The following is a 14,763-nucleotide window of genomic DNA, read 5'->3' on the forward strand; positions in this document are numbered from 1 at the left end:
ACAAATTTTTATGCTCATTTAAAAAAGTTGTGGAAATTTAAGACATTCGAGTAAGACTTCTCCTCAAACAACCAAAGGAGTTTTAATTGGAATCAGAATATATTCAAAGAGGCCAACACATCTAATATTTCTCTCCTGCTCATTTTAACAGAGGTAGAGATCAGTTTCTGAGTGTTCAGGTCGAAATAACTAAACAAGTTCAGAATATGCATGATTATAGGGCTTTTCAATGACAAGCTGTGCAGGTGGATGTCGGAGTTCAAATAGTCTCTTTGATTCAGTCCAAGCACGCTTTTGAGATGTACCATGATTGATGTCTGTATCTTTAGAAGTTTGAGGTAGTACGAATCATCCATTCCAACTAAATAGATCAATAAGTTAGTCTTTGAATAGAACATAATGCTATTCTTTCTAAACCCTATCCCGGAAGAAGACAATCTTCCTAGGTTGGTCTTCATTTCTGATCTTTTGACAAGCTTTGCTCCATCCATACTTATGATATTGTTTGGAGAGTATGTGTATGCATGTATCGTTCCCTTAGCATCACAGCACACCATAGAGAGCTCGTTTCCTGCAGTGAGAAGCTCCGTGGACGTTACATTCTTGAGAGGCTCGCTGGAGCTTATCAGATGGAGTCTTATGGGCTTGGATTGGAAAAAGAAGAACGATAGACCTCTATAAATATCAGATGCAAGAATGTAGTTCTTCATCACAGATATGGACGATGTGAAAATATGCAGATCATAGAAGCCTATTGGTATTATTCCGGTGCTCCTATCGATTTTGTATATCATTATCTTTGTTCCCAAGCACAATGCAATCTTACCTCGAACTTCCGAACATTGAACAATCGACCCCTTGGTCTTCTCAATTCCTAAAACTTTGAGCTTACAATCTCTGAACGGGCTTTCCAGTGAAGGAACAACAGAGATTATTTCCAACACATGGAGCCGGCCTCTTGCAGGCCTATCTTCCCCCTCAATAAATGTTGTACAAACGAGTAGGAAGGGAGACTTTCCATAATTTCCTTGCATATCATCTAAAACAAGGTACTTTACGTCGAAAATATATTCATTTTCGTCTAGCTCATACGTGCTTATATGCTCATATCTTTCCGAATATAGATCCACATAGAATCGATAAGTGTTCACAGGGATTCCACAATCTTTTTCATCCTTTGAAGAGAATTCAACATCTTTGCATGATGCTACCACCATATATCTATCTGCATACTCAATATGCTTTGGAATGCGCAGAATAGGGATTTTTCTACCAACAAGCCCATCTCCAAATACATATTGCTCGTCTCTAACACTAGGAACCTTACAAACCATTAAATGCCCTCTAGAGAGTTGTATCAGCTGATTTTTATTCACAGTCGCCGAGTTCAGAGTGTATCTGCTTTTATATAGAAAATGCCCCTTGTCATCCGGAACCATAAACATGCTGGATGCTGCCCTTATGAATACCATGCTTCCTAGATTATAAAATGCTTTGGCTTCCGCTGTGAGATTGAAAGCAACATGTCTTGGAAGGCGAATCTTGAAAAATGTAATCGTCTGGTGGAATGATTCATCAAACAACCCCGATAAGTCCAGAGATTCGTAAGCAACCATATATCCTCCTTTCAACCTAAGTAGCATAAGAATCTTATTGCCTGTTAGAGACATGCTCATTTCTATAATACCATCTTCTTCTTTCTTCTCATTCAAGTCCATGGCCACAGAAGTATCTGGTGAAAGTTTGATGGAGTCCGGGAGGTCTTCAATGGAGCAAGGAGAAAACTGACTCATCCTGCTATGTATGTCAAAGACACTCAAAATATGTTCCGAAAGAATAAAAATCTTGTTCCTTACGTCCCCAAAGCATGTAACATCGGATATACTAATAATTCGGTTCATTTCTTTATCATAGAAACTAAGCCTCTTCTCCATATCCTTTATGGCAAGGAACATTCCATCACAAACCACCCGGCCCTCAAGTGCTCTACTTGGAAAATCCACTTTGTTGAGAATTCTAAGATCTTGTCCCATTAGTAAACAGTAAGTGGGAGTGACTTGGATTATTCCATTTCCAAGCTCTGCAAATAATAGTGTGTCCACATCTTTACTATACTCTCCATCCACTTCCAAAAACCCTTCTTTAGGCCAACCAAAGACTCTTGTCTCAGATGCTCTTCCTAGAATGTAGAAATCTAAAGCCTTCCAGCAATGTAGATATCTTTTCGTTTTTTGAGACTTCACTATCTCAAGTGGCATAGTATTGCTCACAACACATATGCATGGCTCTAATCCTTCAACACCAAATGCGGCTTCATTTTCATTCTTCATTGCTGCCCCATTCAAAAATCCGATGTTTGCAATCTCGTCAACTTGGTGAAGAACAAAGCTTTCCTCGGCCCTTGACTCAGATCCTTCATTAAAGAGCTTGGCATATTCTTCATCCTGCTTTTGGACATCTTGATCCTTATTCTCAGACGACTCTAAGTATTCTTTAAGTGCATCTACTTTCTCAGAACCAGCGTCTACCCCGGGCTTGACCTGGAGTCTTTTTATCTCAAATACCTTTGTCTTGTCTCCCACAGAGCCAACAAACAGAAGATCGTTCACATATCCTATACAACTGGTCACAGAATCTCTTCCCTCAAATTCTATGAATGCCCCTATTATTCTTTTTATGTCCATCGATATCACTAGCCTATATCTATCCCCATTCCCGTTGAATATCAGACAAGTGTTTCCCCTTGAAAAGAAAAGGACATCAGAAAGAATTATATCATTAACTACCTTCCTCCCTTCACATGCTTCAGACATCCTATTCAGAGGAATCGAGTATGAGCTGCTTGTAGATCTTATCAATATAGAGTTGTGCGACATAAACACCAAAACTGGCCCCACACAGGCCACCTTGAAGGTTTTTGGAGGAACAAAAAACTCGTCGATGACATGAAACTTTCCAGCACTCAGATCAATAGAGAACACTATGGCATTATAACTCTTTACAACCGTATATCTCCTTGGCAGTGAATTATACACTAGGCACACCGTAGGAATGGAGTAGTTTTCAAGAAAAGTAAAATCTATCGGATTCTTTATCTTTCCATCAACATCTGCAAATTTGAAGACCTTTGCATTGAACATCCCAGGAAACAGAGGAAAAACACTAAAGTATCGCTTATTCATCTGAAACATCCCTAGATCGCCATTTATCTTAATGCTTCTTATATCCTCATCCCTGATGTCGAATTCATCTTTCTCAAAAAACTTCAAAGATATTGTTTTAAACTCGTTTTTCTGAGGATCAAATCTAGCAAGAGAAACCTTGGCCTTGTGGAACAAAAAGACTAGCCCATCTTCATTAGGGGATATTCTATATTTTTCTACTTGGCAAACCTTTTCAAGTAACATGTATTCTTTCACCAAAACCAGGCCGGAATTGTACTTCCAGAGTTTAACAATGTTTCCATTGTATGTTAGAAACGAGGGTTCTCCAGGCACAAAGAACCCTGCAGAACATCCCTCAACGCCATTCCACGGACTCTCTTGCGAATATAGGTAGTTCATTGGGGTTACAATTTCCTGGGTCCAAACTCATGTTTTCAGTTAGAGAGATGAAGTAAATTTTGTGCTCAAAATCGATAGGAAAGGACCATAGATTTAATGGGAACTCTGCTCATCACTTTTCTTTGTGTCTTCTACAATTGATAAAAAACTAATACCCAAGGCTTCTTTCAATGTGAGTATTACCCTTGAGGCCACTAGGATGTAGTATACAGAAGAAAATACAAAAGAGGCGCTTATAAGAGGCTTCTGAAATTCCTTAAGATGTTGCAACTGTAAAGCAGCAGAGATTGCAAGGTACATCAAATAAACCGGGGTGAATAAGAATAGGTCCTTCTTAATGATATAAGAGCATACTTCGTTCACATAGTTTATCGAGAATATCTGCCCGAACATCAAAATGTTTAGATACCGTGTCCATAACCCTTCTGTGGCAAGAGTATTATACAGAATGACGAATGAAGTGGTAAAGGATATGATTCTTAGGAATGTCGAATATAGCAAAAATCTCCTAGAGGGATGTGTCCTGGACTCTATTGATATTAGAGTTAGTGTGGTATTGAATACCAAGGATGTTGCAATGACCACTGAAATAGCACTGAAGTTGGTTGTTCCTAGTATTGAAGAATAGAGCTTTTTGATGGGCCAAAGAAACCCATCGGAAAAGATATGCTGAAAGAACCCCTTTCCACATGCAAAGGTAATTAGATGCGATATCAAGGCAAACGCTATACCTTCTGAAGCTCCACTGATCTTCCCCAGAACAAAGTGACCGGTGAATTTCTCTTCGACACCAGCAAGGTAGAATTGGATCATGATGGCCAATGCAAAGATTAGGAATTTATGTGATAATCCAAACCCAAAGGTGGAGGAGAGAGTTATGCTTGTGATCAAGGCACAATACGAATCCACCCCATGATCAAAAAGCTGGCCCAGTGGTGATCCTGTGCCTGTCCTTCTGGCTTGGGCTCCATCCAGGTTATCGCATGTAAAGTACACAAACATCAGAAGGAAGTTTGCCAGAGAAAGAAGGCGCGGAGGATTACACAGATAGGGATCAAACAACAAAGTCAGGCACAAACTTATTCCCATTGCAGCAAATCCACAGAGCGTTAATGCGTTTGGTGCTATTGTTTCTGGCACTTTTTCTAGCATCCATTTTACATAGTGATGGATTACGTATTTTGAAAGGATGGAATTGTCAGTTCCAATAAATTTGTGCTTTCTTAGACTCGATATCTCATTTGGGCCTAGTTCCATTCTGAAGAATTTTCCTCCCTGCATCAAGGGGAGGAGGATGCAGAATATATATTGAGAACAGCTACTTAATTCTCTCTGATAAATTACCACGTAATTCCAAACGCGGAATAGAGAGGTGATGGAAGGATTGGGTGATTTACAAGGCTATTTGAGGGAATGTGAAACCCCTTAAAGTTATGGCGGACACCGATAGCGAAAAGAAAAGCCAGTGCAGACAGTTATGCCCGATAAAGATTCCGTTGATGAGCCCTCTTAGAGACATGATAGTTAGGGAGGTTGGGGATAAGGCTTCAACTGTCATCGATGTTATTGAAGGCATTGTGCCCACTGTATCCCCTGAGAGCATGTACAGCGAACTAGTAGAGGCATTGATTCCAGTGATAGACCAGAGAGCCAAGGGATTGGTAGGAAAGGTCATGGCATACAAGAGAAAGACCTGCAGGGATGGAGATGAATGTAGGACGAAGAACTGCATTTTTCTGCATGGATGGGACAGAAGAGGCGGGGAAGGTGCATCTGGGAATTCAGGACTGAAAGGAAAGGAAGAGGGTGTGGACATTGTTGAGACTGCCCCAAAGAGAAGGAAGATAACAGAGTCCAATGAAAACAATGAGGTAGTATTCAATAAGGTAAATGAATCAAGGCATAATCCAGAAGATCTTAAGACCTATGCAGCAAGATTTGGGAGGATTACTAACTTCAAGAGACTTAACCCTGAGAAATACCTCGTTGTTTTTGAGGATCCAGAGTCTGCCAACGAGCTAGTGAAATCATCTGAGCTTGTACTAGAGGATCCTGGGATCAAGAAATTCTACAACGTCATAGATAACCTTGTCAAGGTTGAGCTTAGAAAATTGTTTGAGGAGCAGGAGATTATTATAGATAAAATGTCTACTGACTTTTCTGCAGCACTACTTGGGCATCTCAGAAATATAAACATCAGAATAAGGGCTCTGGTTCTGAAGGATAAGTCCAAGGATGGTAGCGGGGTAGACAACAAAAGAGGGTTTGACCAAGAGAACAGCCTTTACTATAATTGCTTTTGAGAGTCGGAAAGAGATTTTGATGCTGCTTGTTCCTTCCATTAATGCTGCATGGAGATATTTATTGAAGTTAATATCTCATCCCAGGCCCTGATGAACAAGGACAAAATTAAGAAAACTCAGCTGCTCAGTGACTTAGGTAGATTCAAAGGAAAAAAAATAACAATAACTTTTATCGATGGAAAGTCTGTGACAGGAAAGCTTACATCATTTGATGATGTTGGTAATTGCGTATTAAAGAAGTGCGGAGAGTGGGACTATGGTAATACTGTAGTATGCTTGGGAAGGAGCATAGTTCTTATTTGTTTGAATACTCCGTATATTTTATGATGAATTGAAGCCTATGGTAATCCCTATCCTGCAAAGCTTGACTTATCAAATAAAGCATATTTTGCATGTTTATTTTCTTCGCGATTGCTTTCTTTCCTCTAAACCATCATTCAAAGAATCTATAGAACAGATAGAAAACGTTGAAGAGGATATACAAATGGACAAAAAATGTAATGACACCCCTATCCTCAGAACATTCGACAGTTTCCTTGTTAATCCTCTCTTCTTCTTCTTCATACAATATTCCTATTCTGGATGTCCAGCATGGTTTAGGCAAAGAGGACCTGAGATACTGCTTGAAATCATTTAGAGATCTTCTCCAATCAAACCTGTATATTTCTATAAGAAACTTATGACTGCTGTCAGGAACAGTGCTTTCAGAGAGAGTAACCTCAACTTCTGCTTGCTGCATGGGTACTATCAGCCCCATGTTCGGCCTTACTATGTAGTCCCGAGGCTTGGTTGTCTTAATCTTGTACCCCACACTCTCCATAGAGTTGTTCTGTACAACAAAAGTTGAAGATCTTTTATTTCTTTTAACTCTGATTGTTGTTTGTGGCATGACTTTGATATCTAGCATTTCAAGGGGAGACTCTATTTCCCTTTACTATACCTTCTGTCATTGTTTATTGTAAAAATTAGCGAGCTCAAAGTACGAGGAGTTGAATATAGAAGATTGTGCCCTATCGGAAGAGGAACAGTCATCAATGAAATGATTTCTAGAAAAGCACTTCGGGCATGCCTTGTATATAGTGTATCTCGATGTATTGCCGTTGAGTTTGTATCTTTTCCATACCCTGGGGCAATCCTCTATGCTGTGTTTGCCTGCGGGGCAAGCCTTGCACATTTCCTGCATATCAAGGTCTCTGGGACTAGGACATACATCCAAGGAATGCCCAAATCCTCTGCATCTCGTGCAGTATCTACATGGACATTGTTCCCTCACATGCCCATTCCGGCTACACAAGACACATATGTCTTTTTTAAATGTTTTGGTGCATTCCCTGAATTCATGGCTCATCTCTCCACAGCGAAAGCATGTTGTTGTGTCACAAAAGTATCTCGGCTTGCTATTAGTTGACTTGGTTGAAGCGCGAGTTTTATTCTCGGTCTTGACATCTTCAAAATGGTAAACTAGTCCCAATATGTTGTATAAGGTATTTGTGTCGATCTTCTCCAAAGAAATATGTGGATCGAGCAAACAAATATCCAAGTCCTCTAACTCAACAGTTTTGATTCCCTTAACATCCTTGGCATAATCCAACAAGGTGAGGGGCTTTTTCATCACCATCCTACCATGGCGAACATTTATTATAACTCAAAATCTCGAGAAAGGAAAATTTATTGAAATGTTATGAATCTCTTTACTTTTTGCGAGGCATCCCCATCTGCTTCTTCCTGGATTCTGTATGGTTAATGAAATCCGTAGGCTTGAGAACCTGAAATGAGCACACAAGATCCTTATCTACATCCATAATTGCACCAGAATTTTCAAACTCTCCACAATAGTTTGGTGCAGAAAACACCGTGACCAGGGATCGGTTAGCAAAGAACTCATATCCATCCTCTACCACTTGATGTGCTCTGCATATCAGGTCCAAGTTATGTGTCTCAAGAAACCTCTCCACAGTGTCTGGCCCAAAAGTCACAGAAACACCTCTATCATTCTCTCCCCACCCTCTTACGCTAGGGTCGGGATCACTCCATAGAAGATCACAAAGAAGGCCCTCATCAGGGACATCTGTTGGCCTCGCAATTGCTTTTATCTGATCCATGCTCTTCAGGTCGGGCGAAATCCCTCCATGCATACAGAGAATTCTGCCATCAACAAGAGCAGCAATGGGAATCCAATTGAAACACTCAGTGAACAGCTTCCATATAGTTGTATCATATCTTCTCTTGCATTCATCATAAAACCCATATATCCTATTGATGCTGGCACACTCATGGTTCCCTCTTAGAAGAAAAAAGTTGTTTGGAAACTTTATCTTATAGGCTAGTAGCAAGCAGATTGTTTCCAAAGACTGCTTTCCTCTATCTACATAGTCCCCAAGAAACAGATAGTTGCTGGAAGGAGGAAATCCTCCATGCTCAAATAGCTTCAGGAGATCATAGTATTGCCCATGCACATCTCCACAGATCTTAACCGGGGCCTTCACCTCGACTAGGGTAGGCTGCTGTTTGAACACCTCTGTTGACTTCTCACACAAGTATCTTATCTCTGCCTCTGCAAGGTGGACCAACCTCCCCAGCTTACTGTTTCGAACAGAAAGAAGTTTCTCTATGATTCTATCCAAATCAACCTTTTCGTTACTCATCCCCGTAACCCCTACCAAAAATTTAAAAAAATCAATGGCCTCTATGAAACTCTTTCAATATAGAACCTTTCTTGAGGGACAAAGATTATAGGATTATAAAGTTTATTTAGGGCTGAGGACTACTCTCCAAAACTCTTAAGTTCACTTTTTAGCTTCGATTCCTTCAAAATCAAGTTCAGCTCTTTTACAGATAACTCTTCCCCACTTTTCATCCTATTCTTCAGGCTTTCAATCTCTTTGAGATCATTCAAAAGTTCGTCTTTAGTTCTTTCGTTTGGCTTTTGTCCTGCCAGCCCCTTCTTCTTAGGCGTGCTGCTCTTAAATGTTGTTTTCGGTATAAAGCTATGGATTGAAGGGGGGACGTACTTTTTTTGAGTCTCTATGTTCAACCTCTCGGGCCTCTCTAGCTCAATGAACTCTTCTGTTTTCCCATAAACACTGGCAGAAAACAAAGACTCAAACTTTCTCTCAGCTATCTTTCTTCCATAGTAATCATAGAGTGTTATTTTATTATCTTCTTGGAAGTAGCTTGTTGTTGAGACATAGAAATACGATCCGTTCTCTTTCCAATCAACTAGAGATGCCCCAAGTACATTCAATTTTGCCGTAAGTTTTCTTGAAGGAACATGAAACACCTCTATGTCTCCGGAGAGATTATCAAACCCTGCAAACACTGCAATGTTCTCGTGCTGGTTGAAGAATATCCTATTTCTAATGCCTTTTGGAAAATTGTATTCAAGCTTACCGTCCAGTCCGTGGACCGAAACACTGCTGGGCTGTGACCCATGGCATATTGCAAATCCGCTAGAGAGAAAGGCGTATGAATGAACAGGTGAGTACCCAAGGCTTTTGAAGGACCGCCTATTAATGTCATGGAAATACACATCAGACTCTGGGAAGTAGCTATTGTTCACATAAGATGTCATCAAAAGAAGCAATGCATATCTTCCAGATTTATGTGTCTTCAAAGAAAAGCCTTGCAGCTCTTTTAGGCTATGAAGGACGTCTACCGAGCTTCTACCTATCCGAAGGAGCTTGTGCATTCCATCCTTTTCAAACTTTCTTGTTGCAAGAAAAACAAATTCTCCAGAGATAAAGAATTCTAATACAGAAACCTTAGAAGCGTGGAATGGACTTTTTTCTATCTTGTCTTCCTCAATCTGATGAATGTAAAATGACGAACTTGAAACATATCCAATCAAAGAGTTGGAGATTCTAAACCTAGACACATTCTCTGCCTTTAGTTTAATTCCATCTTCCCCGAGTACAACCATCTCTCCTTTTCCACTAAGTATCCCCACACTCCTGCCGTCTTCGGACATCTCAATCTCTCTAGGTTTCTCCATTTCTATTTCCAGAATCATTTTTTTATCCACAAGATCATAGTATCTTACTAGATTGCCTTTGATCCATGCTACTCTACCAGACCTCAAGGCGTAGTAATCACATTCAACCCAGGATGTATTCCCAGCAAACACATTGAATGTTAGTCCTTTTTCGGCGTGAGCTACAACAGGCATTAGGGGTTTAAAACCAGAAGACTGATCATTCCAATCTGCAGGTAATCTTAATACTTCGGCATTACACTAGAGAAACACCATGCGTAGAATGGCAAACGAGCTACTTTAATCCATTATATCTTTTGACATCCTAATATATAACTCCTTAGAGAGATTGGCTTTAGAATCAAAGACGCTTAGACAGTTCTTGATAGATGATTCAGGCCACTTTTTAGTCTTCTCCAGCAATTTTTGGGAGGGAAGGCACCCATTTTTGCATAGGGTAAGGATCCGGAGAAGTACCATCTTAGGAGAGAGGAGAGGAATTTTTTCAGCCTTAATATTGAAGTTGCTATTGTATACCTTCTCAATCCACAAAGATACATTCCCTTTGGAGGTACTCCCTGTTGTATCTATCCCCGGGAAGTTCTGTTGGAAATGCAACGGATTTGAAAACCTATCTATAGCACCACTGTTGAATTCAACAGTTTCTTTCTGATTCTTCAAAAGGATATTGATGTTAACCTCTTCTCCCTTAATGTTCTTTAGCTGTTCTTCTACAATTGTCCCTTTCATTTCTTGTTTTTCTAGTTGATGAGAAAGGAAGTCTACAAAATCTTCCTCGCTAGAAAGACTTTCAAATGCCAAGTTGAATATGAAGTCCACATATCCCTCGATGTGCTTGAAATTATGTTTTGATAAGTCTTCAAACTCTGCGAGCTCATCTCTTTTTCTCAGTTGGAACTTATTTCCAAATACATACTGGTTGCTATCTGCGAGTGTTGCCAGCCCCTTCATGGCCTGTAGATTTACTACTATATCATCGTCCCTCTTAACCTCTGCAAGTATTTGGTAGGCTGTGTTATAGTATCCTAAGTAATACAGGCACTGGGAAGTAAGGACTTTACTCCCTTCAGTGTCGATGTGCCTTAAAATTCTAAGCGCCTTCTTATACTTTTTTAGCTTGTAAAACACATAGGCCCTCTCAAAGGAGCCCTCCTCTGTGTATTTTAAAGCCTCTTTAAACTTTCCCATGCTGATGAATGCAACTGCCCGGAACCGGCTGAACTCAGGATGTTCTAAACGAGATATCTCTTCATGGCAATCGTTTTTAACCAGGTCATACAGATTCATGGGGTCCTTATGAATTTTACTTACAAGATATTTCGCAAGGCCTTTATAGGGTAAACAATAGGCCACTCTTTATGCATTCAGAAAAGTGTTTCATAATCTTATGGTGTATGTCTAATTTATTTAATCTTCTTTATCGATTGTTTACAAAACAAGGGAAATGGTCCATGTTAAGGAGCAAGTTAAGGCAGTCATCCTTGTAGGAGGATATGGAACCAGGCTAAGGCCGCTAACGTATACTGTTCCAAAGCCTCTTGTACCCTTTGCCAACAAGCCTATTCTAAGACATCAAATAGAGGCTTTGGTTGGAGCCGGTATCAAGGAGATCATCTTGGCACTCAACTACTACTCAGAGCTTATAATAAGAGAGGTTCGAGACTATTCAAACGAGTTTGGTATCAACGTCATCTACTCCAAGGAGCAAGAGCCTCTTGGAACAGCAGGCCCACTAGCACTTGCTAGAAAGTATCTCGAAGGTCACACCTTCTTTGTACTCAACTCAGATATAACGTGCAGGTTTCCCCTAAGAGAAATGCTTTCCTTCCACCTCTCACACGGTAAGGAAGGAACTATTTTGTCCACCGGTGTAGAAGACCCAAGCAGGTATGGGCTTATTATCACCGAGGAAAACACAAGCCTTGTTCAAACCTTTCTTGAGAAGCCCAAAAACGCAACATCAAACAGGATAAATGCAGGGATATACATACTTAATCCCTCTGTACTGGACAGGGTGGAGCTGAGAGAGTGCTCTATTGAAAGGGAGATCTTTCCAAAAATGGCAGAGGAACGCCAGCTTCAAGTCTTTGATCTCGAAGGTTTTTGGATGGACATAGGCCAGCCTGCAGATTACATAAAAGGCCAAGGAATGTATTTGAAGTACTATCAGGAGGCGGCTATGTGTGATTACCTGTCAGATAAAAAAATGTTTTCGATCGAGAGCAATGTTGTCATAGGAAAGAATGTAAAGATAGGAAAGAACGTCACAATCACAAATAGTACTATCTTCGACAATGTGGAGATAGGAGACAATGTGATAATAAAAGACAGTATAGTTGGCTGGAACACAAGGATCGAAGACAATGCAACCATAAATTCCTGTTGTGTCCTGGGATATGCCACAACGGTCGAAAGGTTCTCTATTTTAAGCTCGGTCAAAACGCTGCCAAATAAGTCTTCATTTAAGCTACTCGAAGATATTTAGAACATCCTCTGACCTGGGCTCCGAATAAAATCAAAGCTGAAACCTTTTATTATTTGCACAAGGGGCTTTCCTCTCATCTTCTTGACGGGCTCTTCTATCAACCTCAAAGAGATTTAAAAGCCTCGGACTGGTACCGGATAGAACAGTGTATGCTCCAAGGATTTTCGATTGTATATACGGAGATCCTCCATTCTCCTTAGCATTGGCATAGTACATTCGAAGAAACGATTCTCTCACCTTGTCCTCGCTTGTACTTGGTGATATATCTAGAATCATCTCAGCCTCCATCTTTGACATTCTGTCTCCGACCATAATGTCAGAAATAGTCTTTGCCACTGCCTTGTAGAGCACCTTACCCCCCTCATTGAAAAGCACCATTAGAGCCCTTCCAGCTCCCATAAGGGCCTAATTCTCTGTCCTTTCTTATATTTCAATGCAGTCCATTATTTCCTTATATGTTTTTCCATTAAAAAGGTATTCAAAGCATATATCTTCCACACATTCTCTTTTGGGAGTCTCAGGGCACCGAGATGCTTCAGAGGTCCATCTAGAATCGGGAATGCTTAACGGTATTCCCAAATCTATATATTTCTTAAGTATGGCTTCTACCCCATTCTTATCGTTGGTAGAAATGTGTCTCTGAAGCTTCTCCTTTTCAGATATGAAATCCATGAAATGAATAAGGAAATTAGTAGGGCTTTCAACCCGAATACGTGCCTCCGGAGAAATCCAAGCATTCTCATAGTTCCACCATATGCTGAATGTGGCTTCCTTGTGCAAGAGAATTGGGACTGCTTCTCCTTCCGAGCCATTGCCTCTTCTTTCCCTTACGAGTCCTTCTACAAAAAGCTTAAATGCTTCAAATGCTAGAAATGACAAGCTTCTATCTCTGTGCCCGAAGAAGGTTATGAAGTAACCCATGTTATGGAATATTGACGTATGAACCATAAGCATCATTTGCTTTCTAGCAAGGTGCCCCCTCTTCAATCCTAGAAACTCTACCACCCAGTCCCTCTTGGACTTCATCAGATTAAAGAAGTTTTTGCATTCGTAATGAGGATTGCGCAGTAGTTTCAACAAAGTAGAATCAAATAAGCCTGGAGATATCCTAGGCAGTAATGGGAACATGTATTCCCTTAAGTATGGGCTTCTAAAGTGTTTTTTCAAAGTAGATTCGGGTATTTGAAGCTCTACGTCAACACAATAAAGAAGACGATACGCTATGGAAATCAGGTGTACGTTCTTGAATGTATCCAGCGCCTTCACGAGTATTTTCGACACCTCACAATGGGAGGAAGGACATCTTGCTAGATAGTCTATAAAGCAAGTGAAGAACTTTTCGTAATCAGACGGATCTGTATGATCTTGTTTGATTTTAAGAAAGTTTCTTACCCAAAGGTCCATGGGTGTGTTTATCGAGGGGTGAAAAGGCCCAAAATCTGCAAGATGCCATTGCAAATCCGATTTTCATTTTGTTAAGATTGGGTACTACGGAGGATCTACTGAAAAAATTTGCTAGGAGGGGTCCCTTCGAAATGGACACCGAAATGAAAAAACAAGACATAGACGTGGGAAGTGCTATGGAGACTATGAAGGTCTGCATAGATATGGCAAGCCTTGAAGAAAAGAGGATCAACAAGGTGTGCAGAGAGTTCTATGAATATGGAAAGACCTTCATCGATAATTTGCAACGAGAAGTGGTCTTACCTAAAAAGATTGAGAGCATAACAACTCTAAGAAATCCATCTGGCCAAGGTACAAAGAAGTGGAGCAGGTATAAGATGATTATCCATCTCAGGAACTTTTACCTTGAAGCCACACATCAACAGTTGGAAAAGGTTGTCCAATTCCTCAAGAACTTCCCCCATGTTGAAATTAACCTAAGCATTCAGAATTAAAGTTCGTTGAGTTATATTCTTAAGGTTTTATTGGCTGTAGAATTGTACCAAGGACCTCCAATTTTACAGCATCTTTATCCTTCATTATCACCGCAATGGTCGTCTTCGAAGGACCTTTCGAATTGAAGCTTTGCATTTTGAAAAAGTTTGATTTGCTGGTTATGGAGCTCTTCCATAGATAACCCGGAGTCCTTGAACTTGTCAATTTTGGATGGCTTCTGCTTGATGTAATTCTCATAATTTCCATGCTCTTTCGTGCAATCATCAATATAATTCTCAAACCCAAGGTTCTTCAACGCCTTGTAGACATGTTCATAGCTTATCGTCTTCTTCTTTTCTTCCTCACAAGCCTTGTTTGCTTCCAGTGTTAGCATATTCAGGAAATAGACACATGCACTTTGAAAAATTTCTTTGGATTCCTTTGGAACAACGGAATTCTTTGGAAGCATAGACGATACCATCTTGTCGACAGTGGCCTTTGGTAACGTGTTTTCGTCATCACATTTTTCCATATTTACGTTCG

The 14,763-nt window shown here is 40.3% G+C and overlaps 14 protein-coding genes across 14 annotated transcripts; 4 read left to right on the top strand and 10 right to left on the bottom strand.

Moving 5' to 3' along the window:
• Positions 1 to 92: 92 nt before the first annotated feature.
• On the bottom strand, positions 93 to 3,563 carry EROM_110470 (pre-mRNA cleavage and polyadenylation; the record flags this gene model as incomplete). Its single annotated transcript, XM_009267251.1, has 1 exon — positions 93 to 3,563. One exon carries the CDS (start codon positions 3,561 to 3,563, stop codon positions 93 to 95), a length of 3,471 nt encoding a protein of 1,156 aa, XP_009265526.1.
• Positions 3,564 to 3,656: 93 nt separating this feature from the next.
• EROM_110480 (sn-1,2-diacylglycerol ethanolamine) lies at positions 3,657 to 4,844 on the bottom strand (the record flags this gene model as incomplete). Its single annotated transcript, XM_009267252.1, has 1 exon — positions 3,657 to 4,844. The coding sequence occupies one exon, from the start codon at positions 4,842 to 4,844 to the stop codon at positions 3,657 to 3,659; it is 1,188 nt and encodes a 395-aa protein (XP_009265527.1).
• A 152-nt stretch (positions 4,845 to 4,996) lies between these two features.
• Positions 4,997 to 5,866, top strand: EROM_110490 (hypothetical protein; the record flags this gene model as incomplete). Its single annotated transcript, XM_009267253.1, has 1 exon — positions 4,997 to 5,866. The coding sequence occupies one exon, from the start codon at positions 4,997 to 4,999 to the stop codon at positions 5,864 to 5,866; it is 870 nt and encodes a 289-aa protein (XP_009265528.1).
• A 90-nt stretch (positions 5,867 to 5,956) lies between these two features.
• On the top strand, positions 5,957 to 6,193 carry EROM_110500 (U6 snRNA-associated Sm-like protein; the record flags this gene model as incomplete). The annotated part of the gene is made up of 1 exon (XM_009267254.1): positions 5,957 to 6,193. The coding sequence occupies one exon, from the start codon at positions 5,957 to 5,959 to the stop codon at positions 6,191 to 6,193; it is 237 nt and encodes a 78-aa protein (XP_009265529.1).
• A 106-nt stretch (positions 6,194 to 6,299) lies between these two features.
• EROM_110510 (vesicle-associated membrane protein) lies at positions 6,300 to 6,773 on the bottom strand (the record flags this gene model as incomplete). The annotated part of the gene is made up of 1 exon (XM_009267255.1): positions 6,300 to 6,773. One exon carries the CDS (start codon positions 6,771 to 6,773, stop codon positions 6,300 to 6,302), a length of 474 nt encoding a protein of 157 aa, XP_009265530.1.
• Positions 6,774 to 6,812: 39 nt separating this feature from the next.
• On the bottom strand, positions 6,813 to 7,478 carry EROM_110520 (arginine methyltransferase-interacting protein; the record flags this gene model as incomplete). The annotated part of the gene is made up of 1 exon (XM_009267256.1): positions 6,813 to 7,478. One exon carries the CDS (start codon positions 7,476 to 7,478, stop codon positions 6,813 to 6,815), a length of 666 nt encoding a protein of 221 aa, XP_009265531.1.
• Positions 7,479 to 7,557: 79 nt separating this feature from the next.
• EROM_110530 (Ser/Thr protein phosphatase PPI-1) lies at positions 7,558 to 8,511 on the bottom strand (the record flags this gene model as incomplete). Its single annotated transcript, XM_009267257.1, has 1 exon — positions 7,558 to 8,511. The coding sequence occupies one exon, from the start codon at positions 8,509 to 8,511 to the stop codon at positions 7,558 to 7,560; it is 954 nt and encodes a 317-aa protein (XP_009265532.1).
• Positions 8,512 to 8,630: 119 nt separating this feature from the next.
• Positions 8,631 to 10,031, bottom strand: EROM_110540 (hypothetical protein; the record flags this gene model as incomplete). Its single annotated transcript, XM_009267258.1, has 1 exon — positions 8,631 to 10,031. One exon carries the CDS (start codon positions 10,029 to 10,031, stop codon positions 8,631 to 8,633), a length of 1,401 nt encoding a protein of 466 aa, XP_009265533.1.
• A 105-nt stretch (positions 10,032 to 10,136) lies between these two features.
• EROM_110550 (hypothetical protein) lies at positions 10,137 to 11,144 on the bottom strand (the record flags this gene model as incomplete). The annotated part of the gene is made up of 1 exon (XM_009267259.1): positions 10,137 to 11,144. The coding sequence occupies one exon, from the start codon at positions 11,142 to 11,144 to the stop codon at positions 10,137 to 10,139; it is 1,008 nt and encodes a 335-aa protein (XP_009265534.1).
• Positions 11,145 to 11,301: 157 nt separating this feature from the next.
• Positions 11,302 to 12,342, top strand: EROM_110560 (mannose-1-phosphate guanylyltransferase; the record flags this gene model as incomplete). Its single annotated transcript, XM_009267260.1, has 1 exon — positions 11,302 to 12,342. The coding sequence occupies one exon, from the start codon at positions 11,302 to 11,304 to the stop codon at positions 12,340 to 12,342; it is 1,041 nt and encodes a 346-aa protein (XP_009265535.1).
• A 30-nt stretch (positions 12,343 to 12,372) lies between these two features.
• Positions 12,373 to 12,741, bottom strand: EROM_110570 (hypothetical protein; the record flags this gene model as incomplete). Its single annotated transcript, XM_009267261.1, has 1 exon — positions 12,373 to 12,741. The coding sequence occupies one exon, from the start codon at positions 12,739 to 12,741 to the stop codon at positions 12,373 to 12,375; it is 369 nt and encodes a 122-aa protein (XP_009265536.1).
• A 24-nt stretch (positions 12,742 to 12,765) lies between these two features.
• Positions 12,766 to 13,746, bottom strand: EROM_110580 (hypothetical protein; the record flags this gene model as incomplete). Its single annotated transcript, XM_009267262.1, has 1 exon — positions 12,766 to 13,746. The coding sequence occupies one exon, from the start codon at positions 13,744 to 13,746 to the stop codon at positions 12,766 to 12,768; it is 981 nt and encodes a 326-aa protein (XP_009265537.1).
• A 131-nt stretch (positions 13,747 to 13,877) lies between these two features.
• Positions 13,878 to 14,240, top strand: EROM_110590 (ribosomal protein S10-like protein; the record flags this gene model as incomplete). The annotated part of the gene is made up of 1 exon (XM_009267263.1): positions 13,878 to 14,240. One exon carries the CDS (start codon positions 13,878 to 13,880, stop codon positions 14,238 to 14,240), a length of 363 nt encoding a protein of 120 aa, XP_009265538.1.
• Positions 14,241 to 14,314: 74 nt separating this feature from the next.
• Positions 14,315 to 14,752, bottom strand: EROM_110600 (class 2 transcription repressor NC2 subunit beta; the record flags this gene model as incomplete). Its single annotated transcript, XM_009267264.1, has 1 exon — positions 14,315 to 14,752. One exon carries the CDS (start codon positions 14,750 to 14,752, stop codon positions 14,315 to 14,317), a length of 438 nt encoding a protein of 145 aa, XP_009265539.1.
• Between the last annotated feature and the right edge of the window lie 11 nt (positions 14,753 to 14,763).

The sequence above is a fragment of the Encephalitozoon romaleae genome, chromosome XI (genome assembly GCF_000280035.1).
Source record: "Encephalitozoon romaleae SJ-2008 chromosome XI, complete sequence".
NCBI classification, from domain to species: domain Eukaryota; kingdom Fungi; phylum Microsporidia; family Unikaryonidae; genus Encephalitozoon; species Encephalitozoon romaleae.